This window comes from Mixophyes fleayi, chromosome 4 (assembly GCF_038048845.1).
Source record: "Mixophyes fleayi isolate aMixFle1 chromosome 4, aMixFle1.hap1, whole genome shotgun sequence".
In the NCBI taxonomy this organism is placed as follows: domain Eukaryota; kingdom Metazoa; phylum Chordata; class Amphibia; order Anura; family Limnodynastidae; genus Mixophyes; species Mixophyes fleayi.
In genome coordinates this window covers 331330079-331357307 of record NC_134405.1, presented here as the reverse complement: position 1 = coordinate 331357307, position 27229 = coordinate 331330079, and the positions used below count along the sequence as shown (strand labels likewise).

General features: G+C 43.4%; 2 protein-coding genes across 11 annotated transcripts in view; both read right to left on the bottom strand.

Moving 5' to 3' along the window:
* The window catches only part of PTN (pleiotrophin), a 65949-nt gene extending 51756 nt beyond the window's left edge, over window positions 1-14193 (bottom strand). The window contains exon 1 of the mRNA XM_075210401.1: window positions 13905-14193. The gene's annotated coding sequence lies outside the window, so the exon portion shown is untranslated. The remainder of the gene's footprint in view (window positions 1-13904) is intronic.
* Window positions 14194-26066: 11873 nt separating this feature from the next.
* Window positions 26067-27229, bottom strand: part of DGKI (diacylglycerol kinase iota) — a 234527-nt gene continuing 233364 nt past the window's right edge. For all 10 annotated transcript variants that reach the window (XM_075210399.1, XM_075210400.1, XM_075210398.1 and 7 more), the window contains one exon: window positions 26067-26936. In XM_075210399.1, the coding sequence (XP_075066500.1) occupies window positions 26820-26936 (117 nt within the window). In that variant the 3' untranslated portion in view covers window positions 26067-26819. The remainder of the gene's footprint in view (window positions 26937-27229) is intronic.

The window sequence follows — 27229 nt, the reverse complement described above, 5'->3', positions numbered from 1 at the left end:
CATTCCAGCTGCAGCTTCCAACCAGCGTTCTATACAGAGAGTGCAGTGACTGATCTGCAGCATCCAACCAGCGTTCTATACAGAGAGTGCAGTGACTGATCTGCAGCATCCAACCAGCGTTCTATACAGAGAGTGCAGTGACTGATCTGCAGCATCCAACCAGCGTTCTATACAGAGAGTGCAGTGACTGATCTGCAGCATCCAACCAGCGTTCTATACAGAGAGTGCAGTGACTGATCTGCAGCATCCAACCAGCGTTCTATACAGAGAGTGCAGTGACTGATCTGCAGCTTCCAACCAGCGTTCTATACAGAGAGTGCAGTGACTGATCTGCAGCTTCCAACCAGCGTTCTATACAGAGAGTGCAGTGACTGATCAGCAGCATCCAACCAGCGTTCTATACAGAGAGTGCAGTGACTGATCTGCAGCATCCAACCAGCATTCTATACAGAGAGTGCAGTGACTGATCTGCAGCATCCAACCAGCGTTCTATACAGAGAGTGCAGTGACTGATCAGCATCCAACCAGCGTTCTATACAGAGAGTGCAGTGACTGATCTGCAGCATCCAACCAGCGTTCTATACAGAGAGTGCAGTGACTGATCTGCAGCATCCAACCAGCATTCTATACAGAGAGCGCAGTGACTGATCTGCAGCATCCAACCAGCGTTCTATACAGAGAGTGCAGTGACTGATCTGCAGCATCCAACCAGCGTTCTATACAGAGAGCGCAGTGACTGATCTGCAGCTTCCAACCAGCGTTCTATACAGAGAGTGCAGTGACTGATCTGCAGCTTCCAACCAGCGTTCTATACAGAGAGTGCAGTGACTGATCTGCAGCTTCCAACCAGCGTTCTATACAGAGAGCGCAGTGACTGACCTGCAGCATCCAACCAGCGTTCTATACAGAGAGTGCAGTGACTGTTCTGCAGCATCCAACCAGCGTTCTATACAGAGAGCGCAGTGACTGACCTGCAGCATCCAACCAGCGTTCTATACAGAGAGTGCAGCGACTGACCTGCAGCATCCAACCAGCGTTCTATACAGAGAGTGCAGTGACTGTTCTGCAGCTTCCAACCAGCGTTCTATACAGAGAGCGCAGTGACTGATCTGCAGCATCCAACCAGCGTTCTATACAGAGAGCGCAGTGACTGTTCTGCAGCTTCCAACCAGTGTTCTATACAGAGAGTGCAGTGACTGTTCTGCAGCATCCAACCAGCGTTCTATACAGAGAGTGCAGTGACTGTTCTGCAGCATCCAACCAGCGTTCTATACAGAGAGTGCAGTGACTGTTCTGCAGCATCCAACCAGCGTTCTATACAGAGAGTGCAGTGACTGATCTGCAGCATCCAACCAGCGTTCTATACAGAGAGCGCAGTGACTGACCTACAGCTTCCAACCAGCGTTCTATACAGAGAGCGCAGTGACTGTTCTGCAGCATCCAACCAGCGTTCTATACAGAGAGTGCAGTGACTGTTCTGCAGCATCCAACCAGCGTTCTATACAGAGAGTGCAGTGACTGATCTGCAGCATCCAACCAGCGTTCTATACAGAGAGTGCAGTGACTGATCTGCAGCATCCAACCAGCGTTCTATACAGAGAGTGCAGTGACTGACCTGCAGCATCCAACCAGCGTTCTATACAGAGAGTGCAGCGACTGTTCTGCAGCATCCAACCAGCGTTCTATACAGAGAGCGCAGTGACTGACCTGCAGCATCCAACCAGCGTTCTATACAGAGAGTGCAGTGACTGTTCTGCTAGTTGGTGGTAGGGGGCAGGATAACATATTTTTATGTGTGGCTGGAAGTCTAACAACTTAAATTTGTCTATTAGTACATGCCAAATTGCAACATTTACTACATGTATTGCTTTACGTTTATTGCTTCCTTCTGTGCTTTTCAGCCATGTTTAAATGTAATATTTATTTTCATTGCCCAGGGATATGACACAACTCTCTGTTCTGCTCTCTGCATTGGATATAGCAGTATCCAGAGACCAACTTTGTTGTATATCCAAGGGCAGCAAAAGTAAACAATTGTGTTTGATGGTGTAAAGACATGACTGAAGCACACAGAAAGACGGCAGAAAGTTAAAACAATATATGTAGCAAAAGTAGCAGAAGGACAAGCAAATAAACTAAAGTCATTGGAAGGTAGGGACGTCCATTTAAGAATCTGTTAAGCCACACTAAGTATCGTAAAAACATAGGACTAGGGGGTAGATTTATCGAACTTTCTAAAAAGCAAAAGTGGAGGTGTTGCCCATAACAACCAATTAGATTCTAGCTATCATGTATCTAGTACATTCTAGAAAATGATGGCTAGAATCTGATTGGTTGCTATGGGCAACACCTCCACTTTTGCTTTTTAGAAGTTTCAGTAAATCTACCCCTAAAATTCTTTTATATAAACCTCCTGGCATTTGACTTGTGTATTCTTACCTGGCCTCTCCCTCTAACAGACATAGTTAGTGGTCACTTCATGATATGATTATTTTCTCTTTCTCTTTGTCAACAATAAACAGGGACATCAGCTATTTTTCGGTATATAAGTCTCAGGTCAGCAGATTGGGGTAACAGCAGCTCCGTACAGCCACATATCGGTGATTAAACCAACGGAGAACTGCAATAACTCACAACAAGGGTACTTTTGGGCTGAGACACTGGCATTTAGAACAGTAATTAAGGCGGGATTGTAGGATAGACAGAACATTTTACATAACTGTTTAATCCATTATGATATCACTAAAGCTGAAACTAAACAAACCTGACATATAAAACAGCAGCTGATTGTATCCCTCCCAGAAACGTCTCTGAATAGCTTGTACAGTGTGTGCAGAGAGGCCCTGGACATCTAGTTACACAGTAATCATCCGCTTTATTATCTGGGATCTGTGTCACCTATTAGCGGTGTCTGTTACAGGCACAGATTGAAACCCTGTGTTTCCAGAGCCAGCCATCTGTTGCAGCAAACTCTCCTGGCTCTCAGTCATCTTTATACCTCTCCCAACCTGCTCCGTCTGTTGTGTGATCTATCTGTCAGGATCCATTACCAGGATGTGTACAGCACTGAGACCCTCTACAGCTCTTGTTCTAACCCCCCTGGTGAATCCCCATCACACTCCAGTCAGTGCTCGCTCACTACCCAAGCGCAGTGACGGACAGTGAGGGGAGTTGAATTCAGCGCCAGGTGCCGTAGACATCATCATCAACATTTATTTATATAGCGCCAGCAAATTCCGTAGCGCTTTACAATCGGTAACAAACAGTAATAAGACAACACTGGGTAATACAGACAGACAGAGAGGTCAGAGAACCCTGCTCGCAAGCTTACAATCTCCGCTGCATTGTTCGCTATGAAATCTCCACGCATTTTTTGCTCGCACTTGTACCGCCAGTGCCCTTGTTACAGATCCATCATTAGTCAGTGAAAGCTATCACTGGTGGGGAGGGCTTCATAACTCGGGAGAAACCGTGAATCCGGTGAAAAAGTCAGGAGTATTAGGGGTCATGTGTCAGGAGTATTAGGGGGTGATGTGACAGGAGTATTAGGGGTCATGTGACAGGAGTATTAGGGGTCATGTGACAGGAGTATTAGGGGTCATGTGACAGGAGTATTAGGTGGCCATGTGACAGAAGTATTAAGGGGCATGTGACAGAAGTATTAAGGGCCATGTGACAGGAGTATTAGGGGTCATGTGACAGGAGTATTAGGGGGGCATGTGACAGGAGTATTAGGGGTCATGTGACAGGAGTATTAGGCGGCCATGTGACAGAAGTATTAAGGGGCATGTGACAGAAGTATTAAGGGCCATGTGACAGGAGTATTAGGGGGGCATGTGACAGGAGTATTAGGGGACGTGGCCCCGCCTCTGATAGGAAATGTCCAAATTAACAGCATAGCATAGAATTGCATTGCGGAGGGGGGTTTTCAATTACTCTAAATCATCTCCGCCATGGTTCCAGGGGATGCCTACTCTTCCGGGAGTCCAGGAGGACTTCCCAAAATTTGAGAGCCTCCCAGAAGTTCCGTGAGAGAAGGCAAATATGTCTAAGTCAAAATACCAACAGGGAACAGATATAACCCAAATCAAAACTGTACTTGTTTTAAGTAGATTTGTGGCACCTCAAAGGGATGAAGGTCACATGGGACAACATGGTTTCTTTTAACTATGGGCGTGTCCGGGTGGATTGTATATGTGGTAACATTATTGTCCGTAATTCCTAGTGAAGGAATAGGCTGCGTGTGGATGAATAATGGATCTGCCAACAAAATTACTGCCTCTACTGTATTTAGGCAACTGGGCGTTATATGTTTGCACTGAGACAAAGTGGCTGCTTCTGCTAGTTCTTTTTAGTAATTATGGAGCATTAACAAGGGAAGTTTATTTCCTTTTAGAGAACATGTGGTAGATAGAGGTGTTGCTCATAGCAACCAATCAGCTTCTATTTATAATTTATCTACTGCATTCTAGAACATGACAGCTAGACTCTGATTGGTTGCTATGGGCAACACCTCCACTTTTTCTTTTTAGAACGTTTGATAAGTCTACCTGAAAGTTTAATTTGTTAACCTAAGACTGATGATACAAAGCTAATTTTACATTTTTTTGTTAAGGGTGTGTTAAGAGTGAAATTATTATATATTTTATCCTATTCATGTATTGGCTGATTATCTAAGACACTGCTAACACAATAGACCATCTTAAATACCTCCTGGGGATTAATGAAAGGTGTCTATTGTAATACATGGATGGTGTTATGGAATGAAGGCCCTCAGCTGTGTAATATAAGTTCACAGAATCATATATAGTTTAAAGATAATGTGAATAGTCAGATTCTAGTCATCATCCTGCGAGGAAGTGAGGGATTATCCAGATTTACATAGTCTTGTATAATTATGTAGATCTGGTTATTTCCCATAAAATCACAGGCAGATTTTAAATCTTCCCTCCAGTTTCACCGTTTTCTAAACTGCAAATCCACAGAAAGCTTTATTTTTATTTTATTTTTTTTAAGGAAAATTAATTTTCCCTTCCGTCTCCCTCCGTCTCCAAGGACACACGTTACAGAGCCTCAAAAATGGGAGCAGGTTCAGTGTAAACCTTCTCTCCGGCCCCCAACAGAGGGACTGAATGAGACTCATTCATCACAGGACGAATGGAGGCGTTAGAAGAGAGTGGAAAGAAAATGAGCTCAGACAAACCGAATACACTGACCAGCAGCTCATAACGGCTTCAAATGGACTATTAACATGTACAGGATCTATACATTTTATCAGGAGTGGAGCATCGTGACAAAGGAACAGGCAAATGGAATTAGGTGACCAGTTTGAGAGACTGAAAAACATATTTTTCATTCATTCATTTCTTTAATAATATTGGCGTGCTTTAAATCTAATGCACAACTCAAACAAAAATCGCAAAAAAAGTCATAATATTAAGTCAATAATTCAACTAATCAATGAAAACACCAATTAAATTATTTATCTTTATATTTTTTTGGTTTACTCCATATGAGAGAACACAACAGGTACAAATACAGTTCTGTTAAAAAACAAAGTATTCCATCCTCACTTCATCACAGACAACTGAAGCCCCTCCCATGGGATTTCATACAGGACAAATAGCAGAGACTACAGTGATATGACTGCTGGTGACATCATGGCCCCGCCCCTGCGTATGAATCCACCAATCCACACACTGTATTTCGGCACATAAAGACTGCCAAGCTGTCAGTCACTATGTATCTGCTCTGCTAGATAAGCACTGCTCTACTAACATGGCAACTTCTTGCAGACACATGAAAGGGAGTATAGAGAACATAGGCCAATATAAACACTCCAGTTATTTCATGTTTATTATTCTGCACAGACTTTGACATTTATTCATTTTATTATACAAACAGACACAGTAGTGCTGATACAAATAAGTGTAACAATCAAAATATGGGTAATAAAAAATAAAGTCACTAACACTGTATCCAGAAGTTAGCTCACATGAATCCACAGTTGCACCGTCATAATGGAGAATCACCAGCACTAGAAGCATGATAATCTGCAATAATCTTGTAAGAGAAATAAACTTCCAAAGACCAAAATTATATTTAATAAAAACATAAAATATTAAGTGTTGCACGTCCAGACATGTGCTGATCGCAATGGGCTGTCTCTACAACCACCGATGTCAGGACAGGGGTTAACCAGAGTCACCCGACGCGTTTCTAAATACTGATGTCTCCTAAAGGCTGGTCCGGGCATGGGTACACAATATATTCATTGTAAATAATGTCTCTGTAGTAGTATACTATGCTGAAGGGAGCCTTTTAGAACATGTCTTGAACACTCTTTTAAAAGCAAGGAAAAGGTGCAAGGTGTTGTCTATGTTTTTAATAGGTGTTGATTTACATTACACGTGTGTATAAAGCCGAACTCTCAGTCTGTGGCTTCCTGTTGCCTCCATTTTCCTCCTCACATCATGTCACTGCCCCTGTCACATGTAGCCCTGTCCTCACTGACACATCACTCATCTCCTGATATACTCTGTGCTGCTGGGGACCCTGCTCCTTCCACTATATAACTCTCAGTCAGTGGATTCCTGCTGCCTCCATCCCCTCCTCACATCATGTCACTGCCCCTGTCACATGCAGCCCTGTCCTCACTAACACATCACTCATCTCCTGATATACTCTGTGCTGCTGGGGGACCATGCTCCTTCCATTATAAAACTCTCAGTCTGTGATTTCCTGCTGCCTCCATTCCCCTCCTCACATAATGTCACTGCCCCTGTCACATGCAGTCTTGTCCCCACTAACAATCACAGGAATCACTGACTCCCACAGGATCAGGTCACTCATCTCTTGCTGGTATGACAATTCTAATGATCTGATTGGCTACAGCTTGTTATACGATCACATGGACTAGTAAGTGCTGTCAGCCAATGAAATTGCACACATTATCAGGTAGCAGCCATCAGGATTTTCCAGGATTGCTATTGTTTTTGGCAGACACATGCTCCAATTTGGGGTCTGTTTAGTCCAGTGTTGGCTAACCTGTGACACTCCAGGTGTTGTGAAACTACAAGCCCCAGCATGCTTTGCAGTAGATAACTAGCTGATAGCTGGCAAAGCATGCTGGAGCTTGTAGTTTCACAACACCTGGAGTGTCACAGGTTAGCCAACACTGGTTTAGTCAGTAATGATAACATGGATATTTGCCAGCTTTTCAGAGCTCCCCTCCAGAGGGTTAAACACTAAGGGCCTGATTCAAGTCGAACGCAAATTGGGCGCAATTTCTGACAGCATGTAACTTTTGAATAGTTCGGCCATAGTGAAATCCTAACATTTTCTTAAACTACATTACGATTTGAAGAGGGGTGGAAATATGTTTTGTATAAACTGTGCGTACCTTTAGTGAGCATCAACGTTTCAAATTAATCCCACACACATACAGGGTGAAGTATTGTTTAGTACATAGTTGCCTACTCTCCCGGGAATGTCCGGGAGACTCCCGAATTTCTGGGAGTCCTCCCGGACTACAGGGCAACCTCCCGGTTCCTAACGAGCTCCTCAATAGTAAAGTGACAGGGGGTGGGGGTTAGGACGCAAATCGTGTGCCATCGTGGCCCCGTCCCATGCTCTAATTCGACAGAAAATGTGATTGATGCTTGGGTGACGGGGCCAAATGATGCAATCCACCTGGCCCCGCCTCCAACACGCCCACCTCCCCCAGATCTCCCGTATGGTTCAGGTGCATTTGCATGTTTTCTACATTCATATTTACAATGAATTCAAATCAGAACACATATAACTTTTATATGATTATAAATTAAAATAGCATAATAACAACTGGCAACAAAGTAATAACAAACCAACTTATTTTATTTCAATATAATCCATTTATTTGAGAATTTTTTTTTTTTTTAAAAAATCATCTATTATTTTAAAATGAACTAAATATATTATGTGCAATGCATACAGTCAGGGCCGGTGCTAGCCTCCATGGCGCCCTAGGCATTGTTACAAAATCGGCGCCCCAGCCCCCCACCCCGCAACAATCGGCGCCCTCCTCCCCCCGTCCTTCCTTACCTCACCACCGCCGCCTCTCTGCTCCGTCTCCTCCCCTCCACTCACTGACACTAGTGAGCAATAGCCTCTTCCCCCCTCCCCTGTGCATACGAATGCTGTGCGGCGGCCGTGACAGGTATGGTCAGCGGTCGCCGCACAGTTTTAAAGTAATTTTCATTCTGGAGGGCGCCCTCCAGAGCCCGGCGCCCTAGGCAAGTGCCTAACCTTGCCTAATGGGAGCGCCGGGCCTGCATATAGTGCATAAAATGTATTAGTGGTGATAAGCGAAGTCTACTGTACATGAACTACAGTACATGGACTACTGTACATGGACTACCGTACATGGACTACTGTGCACGGACTACCATACATGGACTACGGTACATGAACTACCGTACATGGACTACGGTATATGGACTACCGTACATGGACTACTGTGCACGGACTACCATTCATGGACTACGGTATATGGACTACTGTGCACGGACTACCATACATGGACTACGGTACACGGACTACCATTCATGGACTACGGTATATGGACTACTGTGCACGGACTACCATACATGGACTACGGTACATGGACTACGGTATATGGACTACTGTGCACGGACTACCGTACATGGACTACCGTACATGGACTACTGTGCACGGACAACCATTCATGGACTACGGTATATGGACTACTGTGCACGGACTACCGTACATGGACTACTGTACATGGACTACCTCACATGGATTACCGTACATGGACTACTGTACATGGACTACCATACATACCATACCATAAATATTGGTGCAAACCATGCACACTTGCCATAGTTATTGTGGGTGACATTTAGCTTCTATCCACAGCCTATCACACATGGCCATAAACGCACCATTAGTGACGCACACTAAACTATTTTCTCTTGGGCACACGGAGACCGTGGGACATTTACATCTAGAATTACTCTCAGAGCTGCGGCTGCATCAAACCCCAAATTATCTGTCTCTCGTTGATAAAGAATGAAATTATTTTATAAGCTTATGTAGGCTCCATGAGGATGGTGTCTATCTAGTATCCAGTTCTCTGCCGCTGAGTGTTGAATAGAATTTCCAGGAACAATTTGCTTTTTGGGCAGGTGCATCTAAGCGTCAGACATGTGGTACAGTCAGTCACAGAGGTATATGGCAGTGTTGACTGAATAACTCCCCTTAGAACAATAACCTCTGTAATAAGACTGGGATACAACAGAAGAGAATTGGTGCAGTTCATCAATGTAAAGGTCCATCAGCATTAAACCCTGGGGCTGAGCCTAGAAACGACAGACAGTGCAGAGTTATGTTATGGATGTAAAGAGGCTGATTGTGTCGTGCAGAAGTTACATGGTCTGTGTGTGACCGGATGCACAACATGGTAATAGGCTGAGGACATCTGGTACAAGGCTGCTGCCAAATGGCAACATGGCGGTGGGGGTGAAAGGCTCTAAGCTCATCCATCCAGCTGGTGAGAACACAGGTACAAGCCGTCTATTAATAACACTACAATCCTATTACAGCCTGTACAGACTGCCCACTGCGCTGGGTCTAAGGCATCCCTTATCATCAGACCACGCTGGAGGCTGTTAACTAGTTAGTCTCCCTTCCACTCCGCAGAATGAACGTCAGCAGACTCTGCACAGACATATTGATGAATGGAAATAAATGTGTTTGTCTTTAGAAAGAAATGACACAAACTGACAGCAGGAAAAATAGACAAACAGTAGATTGTGTTACACATCTGCAGTCTTATAAATGAACCTTACATCCATTTCTTATGACACAACTTATACACTGTTGTGTGATGTGTAACTATGTGAGAATCCACCTATTCTAAATATCAGCACAGTGTGTGCGAGATATACGCAGGACGCGCACAGTAACGACTATGTTTACATGTATAACGTTTGCAATTACATTAGGATTGGAAATGAAGTGGGATCATTATTCCCTATAGTCACTATTTTATCACCTTCATTTCTCAGTACACAATGAAGCCCAAGGCACTGGGAATGCCAGAGGGATATATGACGCAGGCTTCTGTTACATAGTACACTAGATGAACCTTTGTATTATCCTTCAATATATGTATACATATATATTAGTTATGTAATCTCTGAGGGACATTTTTTCAAAGTGAACGAACCTAGGGGGTTATATATAAATTTTTCAAGCTGTGGGTTTGAAAAGTGGAGATGTTGCCTATAGCAACCAATCAGGTTCTAGCTGTCATTTAGTAGAATGTACTACATAAACTAGAATCTGATTGGTTGCTATAGGCAACATCTCCACTTTTCAAACCCGCCCAAAAGTCGCAGCTTGATACATTTATCCCCTAGTCTTTATAATCTCTCTTTATAATTTAACCTTCCTATTCCCTTTAATAATGAGGTTGACTGTGAAAGGGGGCGTAGCCATGTCACAATCCATCATAATGGAGGTGTGGCCAACAGGGCTGATGCTAGCTCTCAAGACGCCTTAGGCCACGCCCCTCCCTCCAGGGAAATGGCGCCCCCCTGCCTTGGGCTTTGCACCCTTACTACTTCTTATCTTAGCAGGCAGGGTGGGCTGAGGTGGGGACGGCATTCTCCTGCTCCTCACTTGGCTGTGACATCATAGACAAGCGTCACACTCCCTGCCCATTACAAACATGGAGGAGCAAGAGCTGGTAACTGGCGGCTTCTCCACCATATCAGCTTCTGGCACTTCATGTAGTGGCGCCACGAGGGCATTAAAAACACTGGATGAGTGACATTTGGCATAATTCTACTGTATCCAGTGGCGGATTCAGGGGGATGGGCGATTGGGGCAATCGCCCCCACCCAACACAACAAACGTACTTTTAGATTGCAGCTAGGATGCCGATCAAACCCGCAAAAGAGGTGTGGCCAATCGGGACCAAGGGGAGGGCCAAACGGGACCAGCCAATCAGCATGAAGGGCTGTGACTATGCAAAATCACCCCCCCTAAAAATAAAGTCTAGGTCCGCCCCTGACTGTATCATACCTCCCTACTGACCCTCTGTCCCAATTTTAGTCCCACCCAGGGTTTGTGTGGTGGGTGGGAATGTTGGGGGAAGGGAAGTAGCTAATGGGCAGCAGACCACTGGGGGCGTGACCATACAGAGGTCGCAGGTTAGCCACGCCCCCATCCCGCTGCCGGGAACAGACATGTTGGGAGGTATGTCTGCATAGTTCTACATTTATCTAACCAATTGCAATGGATAATTCTCCCTTATTACACACAGAGGAAGCTTCTGGACAATTTTGCTTGTTTCACAGACTACATTGTGCTCTGAGTGTAAATGATGGGAATCTAGGAACGTGTCTATGGGAAGACAAGGCCGCTGTTCCAGGCAGCAGGATTAGGGTCCAGCAAATAATAGAAAATCAATTTAAATATATTCATATTTTAATTTAAAATTAAACTTCAGATAAACCTAAAATGTAATTGCAGAAAAATATTGGTTGGTCAGTCCAGTCAGCCTCTTTCAGTGAATTTTAACTGCATTATGAATAGATGCTTCCTCCGAATATGCATATATATAAAACACACATATACTTGTCTGCCCTTTACATGCACATGGTGGTAAGAATATGGACAGGTCACCAACCTAAGGCACAGGGTCGCCAACCATCATTAACTGTCATTTCCAATTTGTCAGTAAAAACATAGGGACACTTTCATACATCAGTAAGAAAAAAGAATTTAGACAAAGATTTTAAAAGACTATCCCTGTAATTATCTCTCTTAAGTACCCTGATCCTCTCGCTGTTGCATAAGGAGGGGCTTATCGGAAAATGGGTGTGGCTTCAATGGAAGTGGGTGTGGTTGTGCTGGCCTGGGCGTGGTTTTTGCAGATTGTGTGATGGACTTTAAATGTTGGGAGGTACAAGCTTTTGCTACTTTCACTTTTAGAGACACATAGGTTCATATCTGTCAGTAAGAAGAATACATATATATATGTATAGGAAGAATATATATATATATATATATATATATATATATCATACTTGCCAACATTTTTTTTCCTTTTTCCGGGAGATGCCGGCTGGGACGTGGGCGTGCAGGGGGCGGGGCTGCGAAATCGCGTCATTTTGGCCCCGCCCCCGTGACGGAATGACGCAAATCGCGTCATTTTACAGTGGGGGCGGGGCTAAACGCCGCGATTCCGGGTGAATCGCGGCGTTTAAACTAAATTTTTCCCCCTTCCTATCAGGGAGATTGCCACACTCGTCCGGGAGACTCTCGCAAAATGCGGGAGTCTCCCGGACAATCCGGGAGAGTTGGCAAGTATGATATATATATATATATATATATATATATATATATATATATATATGTATGCGCTACACAGGTGTCAGGCTGAAGCAATTGCCCTGTACAGACAAAACCAAGCTAAGAAACAATAGACGTGATTGCAGAAATGATGGTGGAAGTTCATCTAAAAGCAGAGTTAAAGCTGATTATAATTACATAGTGACGTTTAATTAATGTGAAATGACATATATATTATATTTAGAATTATTCTGCCAGGTGCGGTGCATCGGGGCCCATGGATATATTAGGGCCCTCTGCACTGGGATCTGGCGGGTTGTGGGCCCCGGTTCCCTCCTTCCCGCTTCCCTGCGTGGGGGTCTACAGTGCACTAGTTCCGCCTCTGCTCTGGCTGATATTTTTTAGACCAATGCCAGTAGCTGTCATATATAACTGTGAGAGAGGAGACATACTGATAAGCCATTCTAGTAGTTTAAAAAGAAAAAAGTCTCCGGTGACTGTAGCTTTGGGTTTACTGATATATGATTCCTATCATTCATTCCAGACAGCTCACCTACATGCTGGTGCACTGGAAGGAATCACTACCTGCAGGTGTATAGTATTTACAGGGTATCTATGGGTGGAGCAAGGGGACACATTACTGGGAATAGCAAATCTCTGGGCTCGGCGTATATGCTAAAGCTTTGGAGTTTCCATGTTGGATAATAAAACAATACTAATCACACTGGACACTTTATGACCATACATTCATCAGACACTGGTTTCTAGTGAGTTGATAGGCTGCATTGCCACGAATACTAGCTCAGCTCACAAGATGGCAGCTTCCACTGCGTGTAAGCGACTGTGCACTTTAAGCTGAAAGAGCGTAATCTCTGTTATAACTTTCTATTATTATTTCAAATTATGAAATAACAACTGGGTCAAATAAAATTGAAAGGGGCGAAATCAGGCAAAGCCGATGTCTCTTTAAAGGAGTCTATATAAACCATCACGCCATGGCAAGCCCAGTCCAAGAGCATTACCGTCAAGCAAATAACCGCCCTTTGATCTAATCTGCTGTCCATAACAATAAAGAAGTATTAGAGACCAGCTGGGCAGGACGGGAGCGTCCGTCAGTCACGCAAGGAAATTCCGTGTCTTCTGGGAACAAAACAGGATCAACCTAAAATCTGCAGAATCTTCTAATTATTCTTTTAACCTTTGTTGTAATAATTTGTCGATGATTAGTGTACTGACCTCTCCTCATCTACCCCGTTACAAATAACAAGTACTGTATTGTAAGGCATTTCTCAAACAGAGCACACAAACTTAATGTACTACACCCAGTAGGTTTTTATCCATTCCCAGTGAAACTCAGCACCAGCAAATAATTGCATACAGGAACTACTGCCCTTTCCCCACCTGTTTGTCCTACTGGCTATTTAATAAATGTCAAAGTGTAGTTATATTTGTAACATGTACATATCAGTACACGTGTGTACTGTGGATCACATGTTCACTGTCTGTGGTGCTGAAGAAGTTAATGACAAGAGAGATTCACTTACTTTAATGCCTCTGTAACCCCAGCTCCTATCCTCCTGCCTCTCTCTCTTCTCTCTCCTGGTTTCTTGTTAATCCCCTGTTGGGGGTGAATCCTTCACGTAGTCCCAGCTCCTTCCTTGGAATCCCCTCTTTAGAATTTTAAGGTGATCTCTCGGGTAGATGGTGGGTTTGTCTGGATTTCACGGGGGCCGTCTGCTTGTCCCTGGGATGCAAAGTTGTGGTGCGATGGAGTTCCTCTCTCTGCCTGATGGTGAATGTGTGTGTTTGATGTGTGTGCGGAGCTCCACACAGTGATCTCAGCTCCCTCTGGTTAGAGGAGACACAGGCAGATGGATTGTATGTGTGTGTGTGTAGGACAGGCTTTGTGGCATGAAAAAAGATCCTTCATTATTTGAAAACACTCAGACTAGACTCAGGCGATCCTACTTCTGTATCTACACTGTGCTGTAACATAATTGTATATATATATATATATATATATATATATATATATAAATATATATATATATATATATATATATATATATATATATATATATACATGCATGCATATGTGTGATTTTATTTAATAGCAGATTGTCACCCGGTCACTGCTGAGTATGATACATACTTTCTGGAGTAAAAGTTTTTCAAGTATAGGAAAAGTGGTTATATCCTGGACTGTGGATGTAGCGAGAGACAGATGTGGATAGAGGCGGCTCGGTACTTTTGCACTAATTCGGATTCCAAAACGAGGCCCATCGCGATCTAGCGCCATTTGAGAGAGGGACACAGAAGGGGTAGGATAGAGTGGCATAGAGAAGAGCTCCACTGCTGAAATACTAATCTACAAGTCCTTGCAGGCTTTTTTTCTTAATTTGCACTAATAAGTGTAGGGTGTTATATACACCCAAAGAGAGGAGCTGCAGTATTTGGCTGAAAGTGTATGAAAAGCATATTGTGACCTGTGAGATGGTAGAAAAATGATTGGAACTCACTGGAACTTAGTGTTAGTGAGGTTAATAATATTGTAGGCACAAAATAATACCGAAATTATGTGATTTTATCCCAAAAAATTAAATTTTGTAAAGAATAGCTAAACAAAACCAACACCAAAATCAAAACATGGGGTCTTTGAGCATCTCTAGATGTGGATGAAGATGCAGTGAGACACAGATGTGGAGGAAGATGCAGATTCCCAATCATGTAACATTTATGGGGGTGATTATGCTGTTTATTTTTGTCCTTTTAAGTACCCCCCTTAAATTAATATTATAATAAGAATATATGGTAAGAATTGAATCAGGAAGTGTAAGTATTGCACTCTGCAGTTAGTCAATTTTGAACAATATGGAGCCTTCCAAGAAGGGCCGGAAACTGGTTGAGCAAATAGGGCAATTACTGAGGTTAAGCCAAGGTTCTAGCCCAAGTATTAGTTTCTTTACATCTTTATTAAGCCCCAGTGATATATCTGGAGACGTCACTGATATATTTAGGGGCCAATAATTATTTTTTTTTTGCTAAGTAAAATCATCTTGGGCCTGATTCATTAAGGAACTTAAATTAAGCCGTTTCTTATTTCAGTCTCCTGGACAAAACCATGTTACAATGCAAGGGGTGAAAATTAGTTTTCTGTTTTGTACATAAGTTAAATACTGACTGTTTTTTTCATGTAATACACAAATACTTGATAGCTTATTTGTACACTGAAATTTAAAGTTGATATTTGTGTGCTACATGAAAAAACAGTCAGTATTTAACTTATGTGCAAAACAGAATACTAATTTGCACCCCTTGCATTGTAACATGGTTTTGTCCAGGAGACTGAAATAAGAAACTTCTTAGTTTAAGTTCCTTAATGAATCAGGCCCCCTGTGTTGCTTTCATCTCAGTGGGCATCGGGAGCCCTCCATTCCCAGTGTATGGCCTAACCCTGATTTCTGGGCCCAATTTTTGTTTAAAACTGTCCCAGGACAAATTTTTAAAATCTGACACTCACCCCATTAAATTGGAACAGACAGAACCCTTATCAGTAGGTCTTAAATCCTGTATATACCAAGTAGCCCGTTAGATCTGCTTCTTCCCCCCCAGGGCCATCTTAACAACATTATGGGCCCCCGGGCAAAGCAGTGCACCGGGGCCCCTAGATATAGATATAGATATATAGATGTATACAGATACAGATATAGATATAGATATATAGAGATAGAGATAGATAAATGTACTTGCTCAGTGACCCTTGAAGGTTTTTTTTGCAGGTTTTTTTCTTTTGCAGGATTATTTATTCTCATTAAGAGCCCTATGGGGCCCCCTTGCCCGTGGGGCCCCCGGGCAGCTGCCCATCGTGCCCAATGGAAAAGATGGCCCTGCCCCCCCCCCCCAAATATACACACACAACCCGCACACACTGAATCTTATCTCATCCTGGAACATCTATGTCTAACATCTACCATGGTTTGGTTGGGTGACGTGGGACTCTGGGGAGCTTGGGGGGGGGGGGGTCTCTTAAACTATATCAGGTCACCCAGTCTGGCTCTGTGAGGCAGATTTACAGCTGTCTCCGACATCTCATCTATTCCTTCCCATGCATTATACATCAGGAAGAGATTTATCACAATCCTCCAGCACTTCCTGGCATGACATATAAAGGAGTCCGCAGGGACCAGTCTGCTGCAATCTGCGCGTGGATGTTACCATGTTGCATGTGATGCCCGGTGCACAGGGACCGCCAGGCTCTACCTTAACTCCTGCACTGCCAGGAAGAATGGTTCCAGCAGGCCAGGAATTAACTCTGTCATCTGATGACAGAATAACATATTATAATCAGAGTAGGCACAGTCAGCACCCAAAATACCCCCCTGTGGGATATTAGGGGAATGACATAGATATGTCGCTGCATGAGCAAAAAGCAACATGCTAAAGAGAAGATAATGTAGCATACGAAGGGAAGAGGGAATCACAGAGAGGGTGGTGAGGGTACGAGAGGGTATTACCAGGGGATATAACTGACTGGGGTAGGTAAGTTATTAGTGAGGTTGAGAGAGAGGAACATAAGTGACATTGGGATTGAGGAAGGGGGAAGTGAATTACAGAATTAGAGGGTTGCGGGGGAGAACTGAATGACAACAGAGGGTGCCGTACACATACGAGCATAGATGGGCCAAAATCTCTATTGCTGGCAAAAACTTCCATCATCATTATCACCATTTATTTATATAGCGCCACTAGTTCCGCAGCGCTGTACAGAGAACTCATTCACATCAGTCCCTGCCCCATTGGAGCTTACAGTCTAAATTCCCTAACATACACACACACAGCCAACGCTGATTTTTAGTTGCCCCATAAAAGGCGTTACTGCTGCTGAAGTTTCCCCATGCCATGGCGATTTAGATAAATGTGCCCCTTTGTACCGACACATCTCCTGCTTCCTACTGTTCTAGCAAGTAGAGCGGAGAGCACCTAACACTGAGCGAGCAGGAGATACGACATAAACGGATTGGGAAGGAGTTGAACATTGAACCATCCGTCCATGTCACGGCCATACCATGCCAGCGGCATGGTGAAGAGAAGCTTCCTCTGTGGTGTCTAGTACCCTAGCACTGGCCCTGATTATATCAGATATACACTGCCCTGTGACCTTCACTTAACTGCCCCAGTCTTATATCCTCCGTATTGGGTTTACGTTATGTCAAGCTCATTAAATGGGACAAGCTGGACAAACTTATGGGCCTCTCAAGTCGGTAGAGTGTTCATCTGTTCCATAGGTGTCTGCAAAGTTGCTGTCTTTGCACAAACAGATATCATGCAGGGGTGCAGCTGTTATGGGGTTTGCAGCTGGCATTGGAGGGGGGTGGGGGCTTGTGTATATATTGTGATTTGTTTTTTGAGGCCCACTCTCCAGCAGCAGCTGTGGGCTGCAGACAATGTTTCATCTCCTCCAGCTTACTGAAGCTCTCCCTATTAACAGTAGCAGCCAGAAAAATCCTGTGATTGGTTACTAGTGTAGGCTATTTCCTATTGGTTACTATAACAACAGCCACAGACTAATCAGAAGAGGGAGCTTCAGTAAGCTGGAGGAGGTGACAAATTGTCTGCTTCATGGACATGGGGGCACTTGTAAAATGTTGTCATGAGGCCTATAAAAGTATTATTACACCCCTGCCTATTATTATATATAACATATATATATATGTTATATATATAGCGTTAGCTTTTGTACCATGATGCACTTGTCCAGGAGCGTAACTGACCCTGTGCAGTGCACCCCTGCCTCCTTCACCGGACGGGGATCTGCAAGGTAAAAGATATTTTCACCTTCTGGTTCCTTTCACTTATTGGCTTATATGTTCCCTTGTGCAACTTTTTCGAAATAACTATTTTTCCTCTCCAGCCTCCTTGTCTTCGCCATGTATTTGTATCTTCAGAATTATTTCTCCTGGGATCTGCTGCATGAATAGAGTTGTATCCAATGCAGAGCGCACACAGCAGAGGTGTGTCGTATCCAAGGGCAACTAGCATAAATTAACAACTCAAGATATAGCTAGAAATCACAGCTGGAAGCTGGAAACATGGATCAATGTATTTAGTGAACGCTGTAGGACAACGTGTTTTTCTGTAAAAAATTTCTCATTCAAGAAATGGTTCTGGATCTCCACTTTCCAGCCACATCTGTAATGTTTTTCATAAATAATGGAATATTGTTTTTTTCAGCCATTATAAATGGATCATTTTGCCTGAGCAGTAGCCGATCCTACGTCCCATAGGATTTCCCCTTCGCTATATACAGTACAGTATATTAATGGACTCGGCAATCTCACAAGTCTTTTGCTAACTGGTTTCAGTAACAAATATCCACTTCCCGGTCTCAAACGATGAAACCTTATGTCACTCTGAGGGGTTTCCAGGACCGCATCTCTCCCAGACTGGAAATTTTAATAGAACAATAGTACAATGTTCTGGAAGTAACCTGGTACAGCCAGGGAAGAATTTGCCGTAAGAAATTATTTGCAACAACAGAGTTCTCTTTACAGTCTCGTCCTGGAGTGTTCATTTGATAGATTATCTAGAAGAGTTCACCGATCAGACACTACAACACTAAAACCACCGACAAGTGAAGTGAATAATAATGATGATTACAATAGCACCTAACAAGGGATGGGATATATCAGCCAGTAAGTGAACAGTCAGTTCTTGATGTTGATGTGTTGGAAGCAGGAAAACTGGGCAAGAGAGAGGATCTGAGCGACTTTGACAAGGGCCAACTTATGATGGCTAGACGGCTGGGTCACAGCATCTCCAAAACGGCAGGACTTGTGGGGTGTTTCTGGTATGCAGTGGTTAGTGCCTGCCAAAAGTGGTCCAAGTAAGGACAGGGTTATGGATCTCCAAGGCTCATTGATGCGCGTGGGGAGTGAAGGCGCCTGTCTGGTCCCATCCCACAGAGCGACTGTAGCACTAATTGCTGAAAAAGTTAATGCTGGGTATGATACAAAGATGTCAGAACACACGGTGCATCGCTGCTTGCTGTCTATGTGGCTGCGTAGCCGCAGACCGGTAAGAGTGCCCATTCTGACCACTGTCCTCCGCCGAAAGCACCTACAATGGGCACATGATCGGCAGAACTGGAACATGGAACACTAGAAGAAGGCGGCCTGGTCTGATGAATCACGTTTTCTTTTATATCATGTGGACGGCGGGTGCGTGTGTGTTGTTTGCCTGGGGATGAGACTGCACCAGGATGCACTATGGGAAGAAGACAGTGTGATGCTCTGGACAATGTTTTGCTGGGAAACCTTGGGTCCTGGCATTCATGTGGATGTTACTTTGACACGTACCACCTACCTAAACATTGTTGCAGACCAAGCAGACCCCTTGATGGCAACGGTATTCCCTGATGGCAGTGGCCTCTTTCACCAGATCTCAATTTGATTAAGCGTCTGTGGGATGACACAGACATGGAGGCCCCACCTCGCAACTTAAAGGATCTGCTGCTAACGTCTAAGTGCCAGATACCACAGACCACCTTCAGAGGTTTTGTGGAGTCCATGGGTCAACAGGTCAGAGCTATTTTGACGCCACGAGGGGGACCTAGACAATATTAGGCAAATGGTTTTAATGTTGTGGACGATAGGTGTATATCAAATGATATCTGTACTTGAAAAACTATTTTCTGTTTACAGGAAAAGCTTCAATATCATCTGCACAGGTCCGACCCTCAAAAGCATAATATCTGCTCAATGCGGGTGGCTGTGAAATCCTCAAGGCTGGATGTATATAAGGCTGTATAAAAACTTGGCATTTTAACAGAGAGCCTTTGAGTCTATTAAGTTCCTATATTAAAGAAAAGTTTTCAAAATGGACATTTTCCTTTAAAAATTGAAAATGTTCAGAGTACATGGGGGTCAGATTATTTGGCTAATCCTTGCTTTTAATGGTGAATTTCAAAAGATATAGGTATCTTGTAGTAGGAACAAAGCAACAATCTGCTTTTCTATATATAAGCAAATAAATTTATCAAAGATTAAATATGAGGTTGTGAATAATATATCATACATAACATAACAGGTCCAAACATAGGCTGCACTCCCGAATACTACGGACTATATATATATAGGGAGAGTCTTGTCTTGAACCAAAAATGTTTCAGTTCAACTTGGTCAATGACTCTTTATTTTAAACTCCTGAGCCTTGGGGTAAATAGTATATCAGTGCTTGGAAACAGATGAGAAGGTAACAGAGGAGTAACGTGCGTCTACCCTGAGCCCCATGGGCATAGCTAACAGTGACCCAGCCACAACACAGGCCCTAAGCTGCCGGGTACTGGCCCTCGTGCCACTCCATGCCCTGCTCCCCTCTACAGTGTCCGCTTAATGAGCTCTCTGACCACTGACACGGAAGATATTAATTCATCTTAAGGAGGAAAGGAATTCCGGTATTTCTTCCCTCCCTATGCAGCAATCTAAGTGCAAAGGGGGGGGGGGGGTGAAGTGTCCCGTGGGCTCTTTAAAATAAGTTTGGGGAGGAGCCCTAGAAACCCTGGGCCCAAGTTCTAGTCAGTTGAACTTGGGCCCAGGGTTGAACTTGTCTGTTGGACAAAGCAGGTTCCCTTCTTGGTCGTCTCCCTAGTGATTCGCAGTGATGTATGTTAGCCCATGGATGGTGTTATCGTCTCACCAGAGCTGGACCAACCAGACGTACTGTTAACCTACTGTTTGGAGTGAACACTTAACTCCAGTGTTTTGATGGTAATATGTGATTTGTTTGACGTAGAGGCAACTTTAGAGGCTTTTCTATATATTATAATTCATGTAAATTGTACTTTATTTTGTGTATAGTTTTCTCCAATTTGTACCTATACCGCGTTATTTTCAGGCTCACCTATATTGATATTTATTTTATGAATTATCCTGGACTAATCAGCAATTCAAGCTCTGACCACTTTGGCATCAGATAGAACTCTGCTCCAAGTTCCCTGCAGCACAGAAAACATTTGACGGGTTGACAGACCCTTGTCTCCATACTGTTCCATTGGCTTCTCTATTTATAAAATGTTGTGGTTCACACAACACCGCTAGGGCTCTGGGCTTACTATGAGTCAGGTCCGAACTATGAGCCTCTCTTAAAAGCTTCTGTCGTTGAACCTCAGGCCGTGTACTGGTTGGGGCTGTATTGTATTTTGGCATGGGGGTGTTTAACATACTGCCACAGGGATGCACTGTGTTTTGACATTGGGCTGCTCTGTATATTGTCATAGGGCTTTACTGTATACCGGGCGTGGGCTAGAGCCGTATTGTATACTGGACACAGGGTCAAACGTAGGATTTGTAGAGGGGGGTTTCTACACCACATCGCCATTGGGCGTGACCAGCATGCATGGGGGCGTGGACAGTTAGACAGTGCTTGGCTGCTCTCCAACTCTTCCTGTCCCCATAATATACATGGGCAATGCTGTTAGGTGCATGCAGCTCTCCCTTTTCAAGCAGAGCTGTGTGAAGCGGGAGCAGGGTCCAGCCACCTCAATTATACAGTGCCCTAGGCTTAGAGGGGGTTTCCAGGCACTAGAACCCCCCACCGGTTTGCCTGTGGGACATTGTATTGCAATTTACACATATATAAATTGCCTATCGCCATCTATTATGAGATCATACTCTTTTCTACTAGGCCACACCCTCCATCCCTGGGGAAAATCAGGACTTTTGCTGTATGAATAATTTACAACATGGACTTAATTCATTAAAGTGGAAATCCATCTTCTGAGAATTCTATTGTCCAGACAGATGTTTGTTTTCATTGTCCTTAGATACAACAGATCTGCTGAGTAGATACAATTGTGTCCAATAGACAGACTTATCCGTTGTTATATCCAAGGGCAATATATATATAAATTCTGCCTAGAAGAGAAGGTGAACTTCCCCGTTAATGGTTTTGTGATATCAGAAGAATAAAGTCACTCGTCTCTGATTTCCTAATATTGGACAATCCATACAGGTCTGCAGAAGCATCTCAGGTAACATTGCCAGGACAAAACCGATCGAAGCTCCCATGTGATTGACCCCCGGGAGATATATTTAACTGAAGAAGATAGGACTAAACTATTTTGAGGTCACTAGAGAACTCGAGCAAATCTAGATTTAAAATAAATGGTTATCCCAGAGATGACCTATGTAACATATAGGATAAAAGCTAAACATAAAACGCCCGTTGAGTTACAGGAAAAGATGCTAGTAACATTCACAAATATACATGTTTAAAAGTTCTAGGAAAAAAAAATCAAGACCAAAGATATTTGAGAATTGACTGTGGCCATGGGGGAAGTAGTTTTCTATGCACATTAGGCTTCCTGTCTTTAGCTATATATAAGGACATCTCTGAAAATGTGCTTAGCAAGGGAAAGATAGACTGTACCCTGTCCCTTCACGGTCACATTTGTCTCGGAACTTTCTTTCACCTATAATATCCCCAGTAATTCAGAGCCTGTTTTTAATGTACACATGGGGGTTGGCTCTCATTCCCTCACCTGAAGATGCCTTAATAGGCTTAATGGCTGTTATGCTCTCGACGTGTACAAGGGGAGAAGTTTTTTGGATCTGTCACAAGTGCACATTAAACTGATATCTGAACAGACAACATATAAACTCATGTTACTGTGTTACAGCTGTGTAGTTTGTTCTGTATTTAGCTATTTACGTGTTATCCATCTTCTGAGCAGCCATGAATATTCATATGTAGCGACGAGGGTGAACGGGCCACGTACTTTTTGTCTGTGCTCCCGAGACGATTTCTGTGACATCATCAGACTCTACGACGTGTACAAGCGATATTACTGCCACAAGAGGGGCTGTCTCCTATTTTGAGTCAGTTGCCCAGAGGACAGCCCACACCAACAGCCAATATCAAATACATTGCAGCAGGAAGTACAAAGCTGGAGCAGAGACCTACAGCTGGTGCTCTAAAGAATGGATTGCGTGTCAAATAAACTCTAACTTAGGCAGTACTATTACTTTAAGGGTTAACAAAACGGGTAGACGTTAATTCAGAAATGTAACTGAAGAGATTATACTGCTCATCAGTAAACAGAATTGAAAGGCTTTATCTTCAGTCTTACTTTTGTTAAACCTGAGACAAATGTGCGTTTAATGTGGCAGGCGATTCGGAGGGGTCGTTTGTACATAGACACCAGTGATTGCAGTGGATGTGTCCCATGAAACAAGGTAAGATCACATGTCTGTTTGTGGATTATGCCAGTAAAGTTATTTCTTGTCTCTGGAAAGCAGACTGATCACCGGTGTCCTCGTGTGAGAAAACTGCGGTCAGGTGGTGGAATTCCCCAGCCAGGACCTTCTAAGACTTCAGTGGTCTCCAAAACACAATGCTGTGTGCAACCCAATCACACAAGTGAATAATCAGGTTTTTTCAAGAGATCAGCACAAAAATATTCTCAAAGAATGTTTCGGTCAGTATGTTACATGGCGAATTCAGATCAGAGCTCGACTACGGCTTGGGAGAGTTTCATCTGAAACAATTCCTTATAGGAGACTTCCGTCTTGGAAACAAGGGCTTCCTAGGACACCAGACGGCTGACAGAAGCCCCCTTTATGGTCCAGTCTCCTTATTAGTAATATTAATAGTAGGCTTCCTCCTCATCATTTATTTCTATAGCGCTACTAATTCCGCAGCGCTGTACAGAGAACTCATTCACATCAGTCCCTGCCCCATTGGAGCTTAAAGTCTAAATTCCCTAACATACACACAAAGACAGAGAGGGAGAGACTAGGGGCAATTTTGAAAGCAACCAATTAACCTACCAGTATGTTTTTGGAGTGTGGGAAGAAACTGGAGTACCCAGAGGAAACCCACGCAAACACGGGGAGAACATACAAACTCCTCACAGATAAGGCCATGGTTGGGAATCGAAACTCATGACCCCAGTGCTGTGAGGCAGAAGTCATAACCACTGAGCCACTGTGCCCTCCTCTCCTGGAAACTCTATTTGCAGTTGTTGCACATTTGTTGTATCGTTGAGTGTTTGGTTTTGCAACAAGGACCGTTAGGTTTGCCATATTTGAGTTCATGTACGGTGTATTTGTCTCTAATTTAGATTGTATAATGTTATTTGTGATGCTACTTCTTTACTTGCCAAAATAAAACCTTTCAAGTGTAATTGCCACCAATACAGGCTTCCCAATATTTATGATAATTTAGCCTATGAGTTCACCAGAGAATCAAAGCACTTAGTGCTGCACAGTCCCCTCTTGGTATAGTCAGCTGGTGATTAGATACTTGACAAATGGCCGTTATAAGCCCAGAAACCACAGTACCTTGTACCTGCCTTCCCCATTGTGCCCCTGTGGTCACAAGGACCCATCATCAATACCCAGCGTGAGTCGGTGGTACTGTAATCTCTTTCTTTCTTTGAATTTGGAACCATCTACTTCTTCGGTAAAAAAAATTATCCTGGTAATTTTGTTTGTTCCAAGATAAAACGCTTTTGGGATAAACACGTGAAGCTCCTTTTTATGTGGATGCGACAGATGTGAGGGTGCGCTGGACAGGAGACTGAAGACTGAGCTGTGCATCACTCACATACTGTCATCTGTCTACCGTTGGAGGACAAAGACTCAAGGAACTGACTGTTACTTTGGGCTTATAAAGGACATTCATCAAGTGTCATCAATCATCAACTGACTACACCAATTAATGGAAGGTGTAGGGTTACCTGTTTCTTTCATGTTGTATGTATTAGTTGAGGCCGGACAGTAGTCTGACCAGCTCCCCACCATCTACTGTTCCAGGAATACTTTGGGACTAATTCAAGTCCGAACAATTTGTTGTTGAAAAAAAGAAATAAAGTGTAGGGAACTTAAGGGTAATTCCGGCCATATTTAAATCCTAGCGGATCTCGAGATGTGTTTTGATTTGAATCTGGGTGTATGTTTTGTCTAAACGTTAATGGCCGTATGTTAGCAGACAGAACAGGTTACGCACATGCATATGTGTAATATAAATTCACATCAGTATTTATGCATAAAAAAAAAATTGTAGAAAATAAATGAACTAAATAATAAAATAATCATTACTAAAAATGTGTATTAAAATAATTATTTTCAATTTTGTTTTTTTACATAAATTAGGATGTTCTTAATGCGTATTGTACATACAATGCTTTTTTCATAGTCTATTTTACTTGCATACACATGTTCTTAGCTCTCTAGTGACATTGCTGTGTAGGTTCTAATACAAGGACTACGCCGTGACAGTCATCACTATCAGTCGGCACTTACACCTGCCCTGTAGCTGGTGGGAATGATACACCCTTAATGTACATTACATAAGTTCGTCCACCCTTCCCACGCTGCGCATTGCCCTTTAATTCGTAGGCAGTTGTGTCATTGGCGTTCGGACAAGAATTGCGTTATTTGGTGTAAGTTCCATTTCAGAACGTGCGCAGAGGGAATTCACGCAAGATACAACCCACAAATGGTCTTACGTCCCAACATGAATCAGGCCCTTTGAATATCTGTTGTCTGAATTCACTAGAAGGCGGTAATATGACTGAGGCATGAGGCACATAGTGTCTCACTTACAGTCATGCCTCAGTGGTTTCTTCTGGTAGCTAGGCTGCATTCTCCCTGAAATAACGTGGCTACCTCCTCTGGGTGTGAGCGACGGGTGCCCTGTAACAAAAGAACAGTTCAGGGAGTCTTTATTAGCCTAAAAATAGGCTGATAACAGAGAACAGTAGTTTGCAATGACCTATGCAATAAGGTTAAATACAGTACAAGTCAAACATCACAGGTTATGTCATGGAATAAGGATTTGGAAACATATATTTGTGAATGTTACAAGATGCCTCCTCGTATTGGATTATACTGTATTTAGGGTAAGTGGTCGTCTCATGAAAATATATTAATAGGTTGACTCTTCACATGATATCATTTGTACAACTAGGTAAACTGAAATTCTGGTTGCTCTCGCATTTGAACCACACTCATTCATAGTAGAACCCAGTCTCTTTTTAATGAATCGGCACTGCAGATACCAAGACAGATGTGAGGTTTATAACACTGTGCAGGCCTACAAGTCCTTCCTGACGACCAGGGCGGTGCGAGTTCTGACCAAAGTGAGGAGATAGACAATGGATAGGATCATGCGTCTTGTTGGAGAACAGAGAGAGGGTTCAACACGGGGCGAGGGGATCGCCCCATCTCTGTCAGTCTACATCCCACTACCGCATCGCTCGACACGTCAAATGAGCGTCAGTTCCGTGGCAAGTCTCGGTAGCCCTTAGAAACTGGACAGTACACCATCCTCTGGTGATCTTGCATTAGGAAGGGGTACCTCTTCCGACCAGTTTCTTTGTCCTGGGGTGACCGTCACCAGGAACCTTGGCTGTGTATTTCTTCTCTTTTCCGAAATGTTTCCTCTGACTGCTGCCCTTATCAAACCGCTGTCTCTAGATCTTCATTGGAAAGAAGTTGCTTCGCTTGACAGGTTTCCAAGTACGACGCAAGGTCGGAATCCCCCGCCTCTTGGGCTCTGTCAAATGGAGTGTGTCCCTGAAGAGGTTAAAATGAAGATCAAGTAATTAGAGTAAGACACAAAAAGAATTTTCCCATTAAACATTTCTACAGGAAGGATGAGTAGATTTCTAATAATATTCAGGTTGCAAGACTTCCCTTGCCTTCTTAATGCCAAGAACCTCACATTTAATGAAGTCTACAGCTTAACTACATTGTAAAAGATCAGATAAACATTTGGTGCGCTGGAAAATGTTTCGCTATGAATATAAATTTCCTGATAGTTTTCATAAAGGTCCCTCATTGGCTGATACCACAGAGTGGGAGGAAGA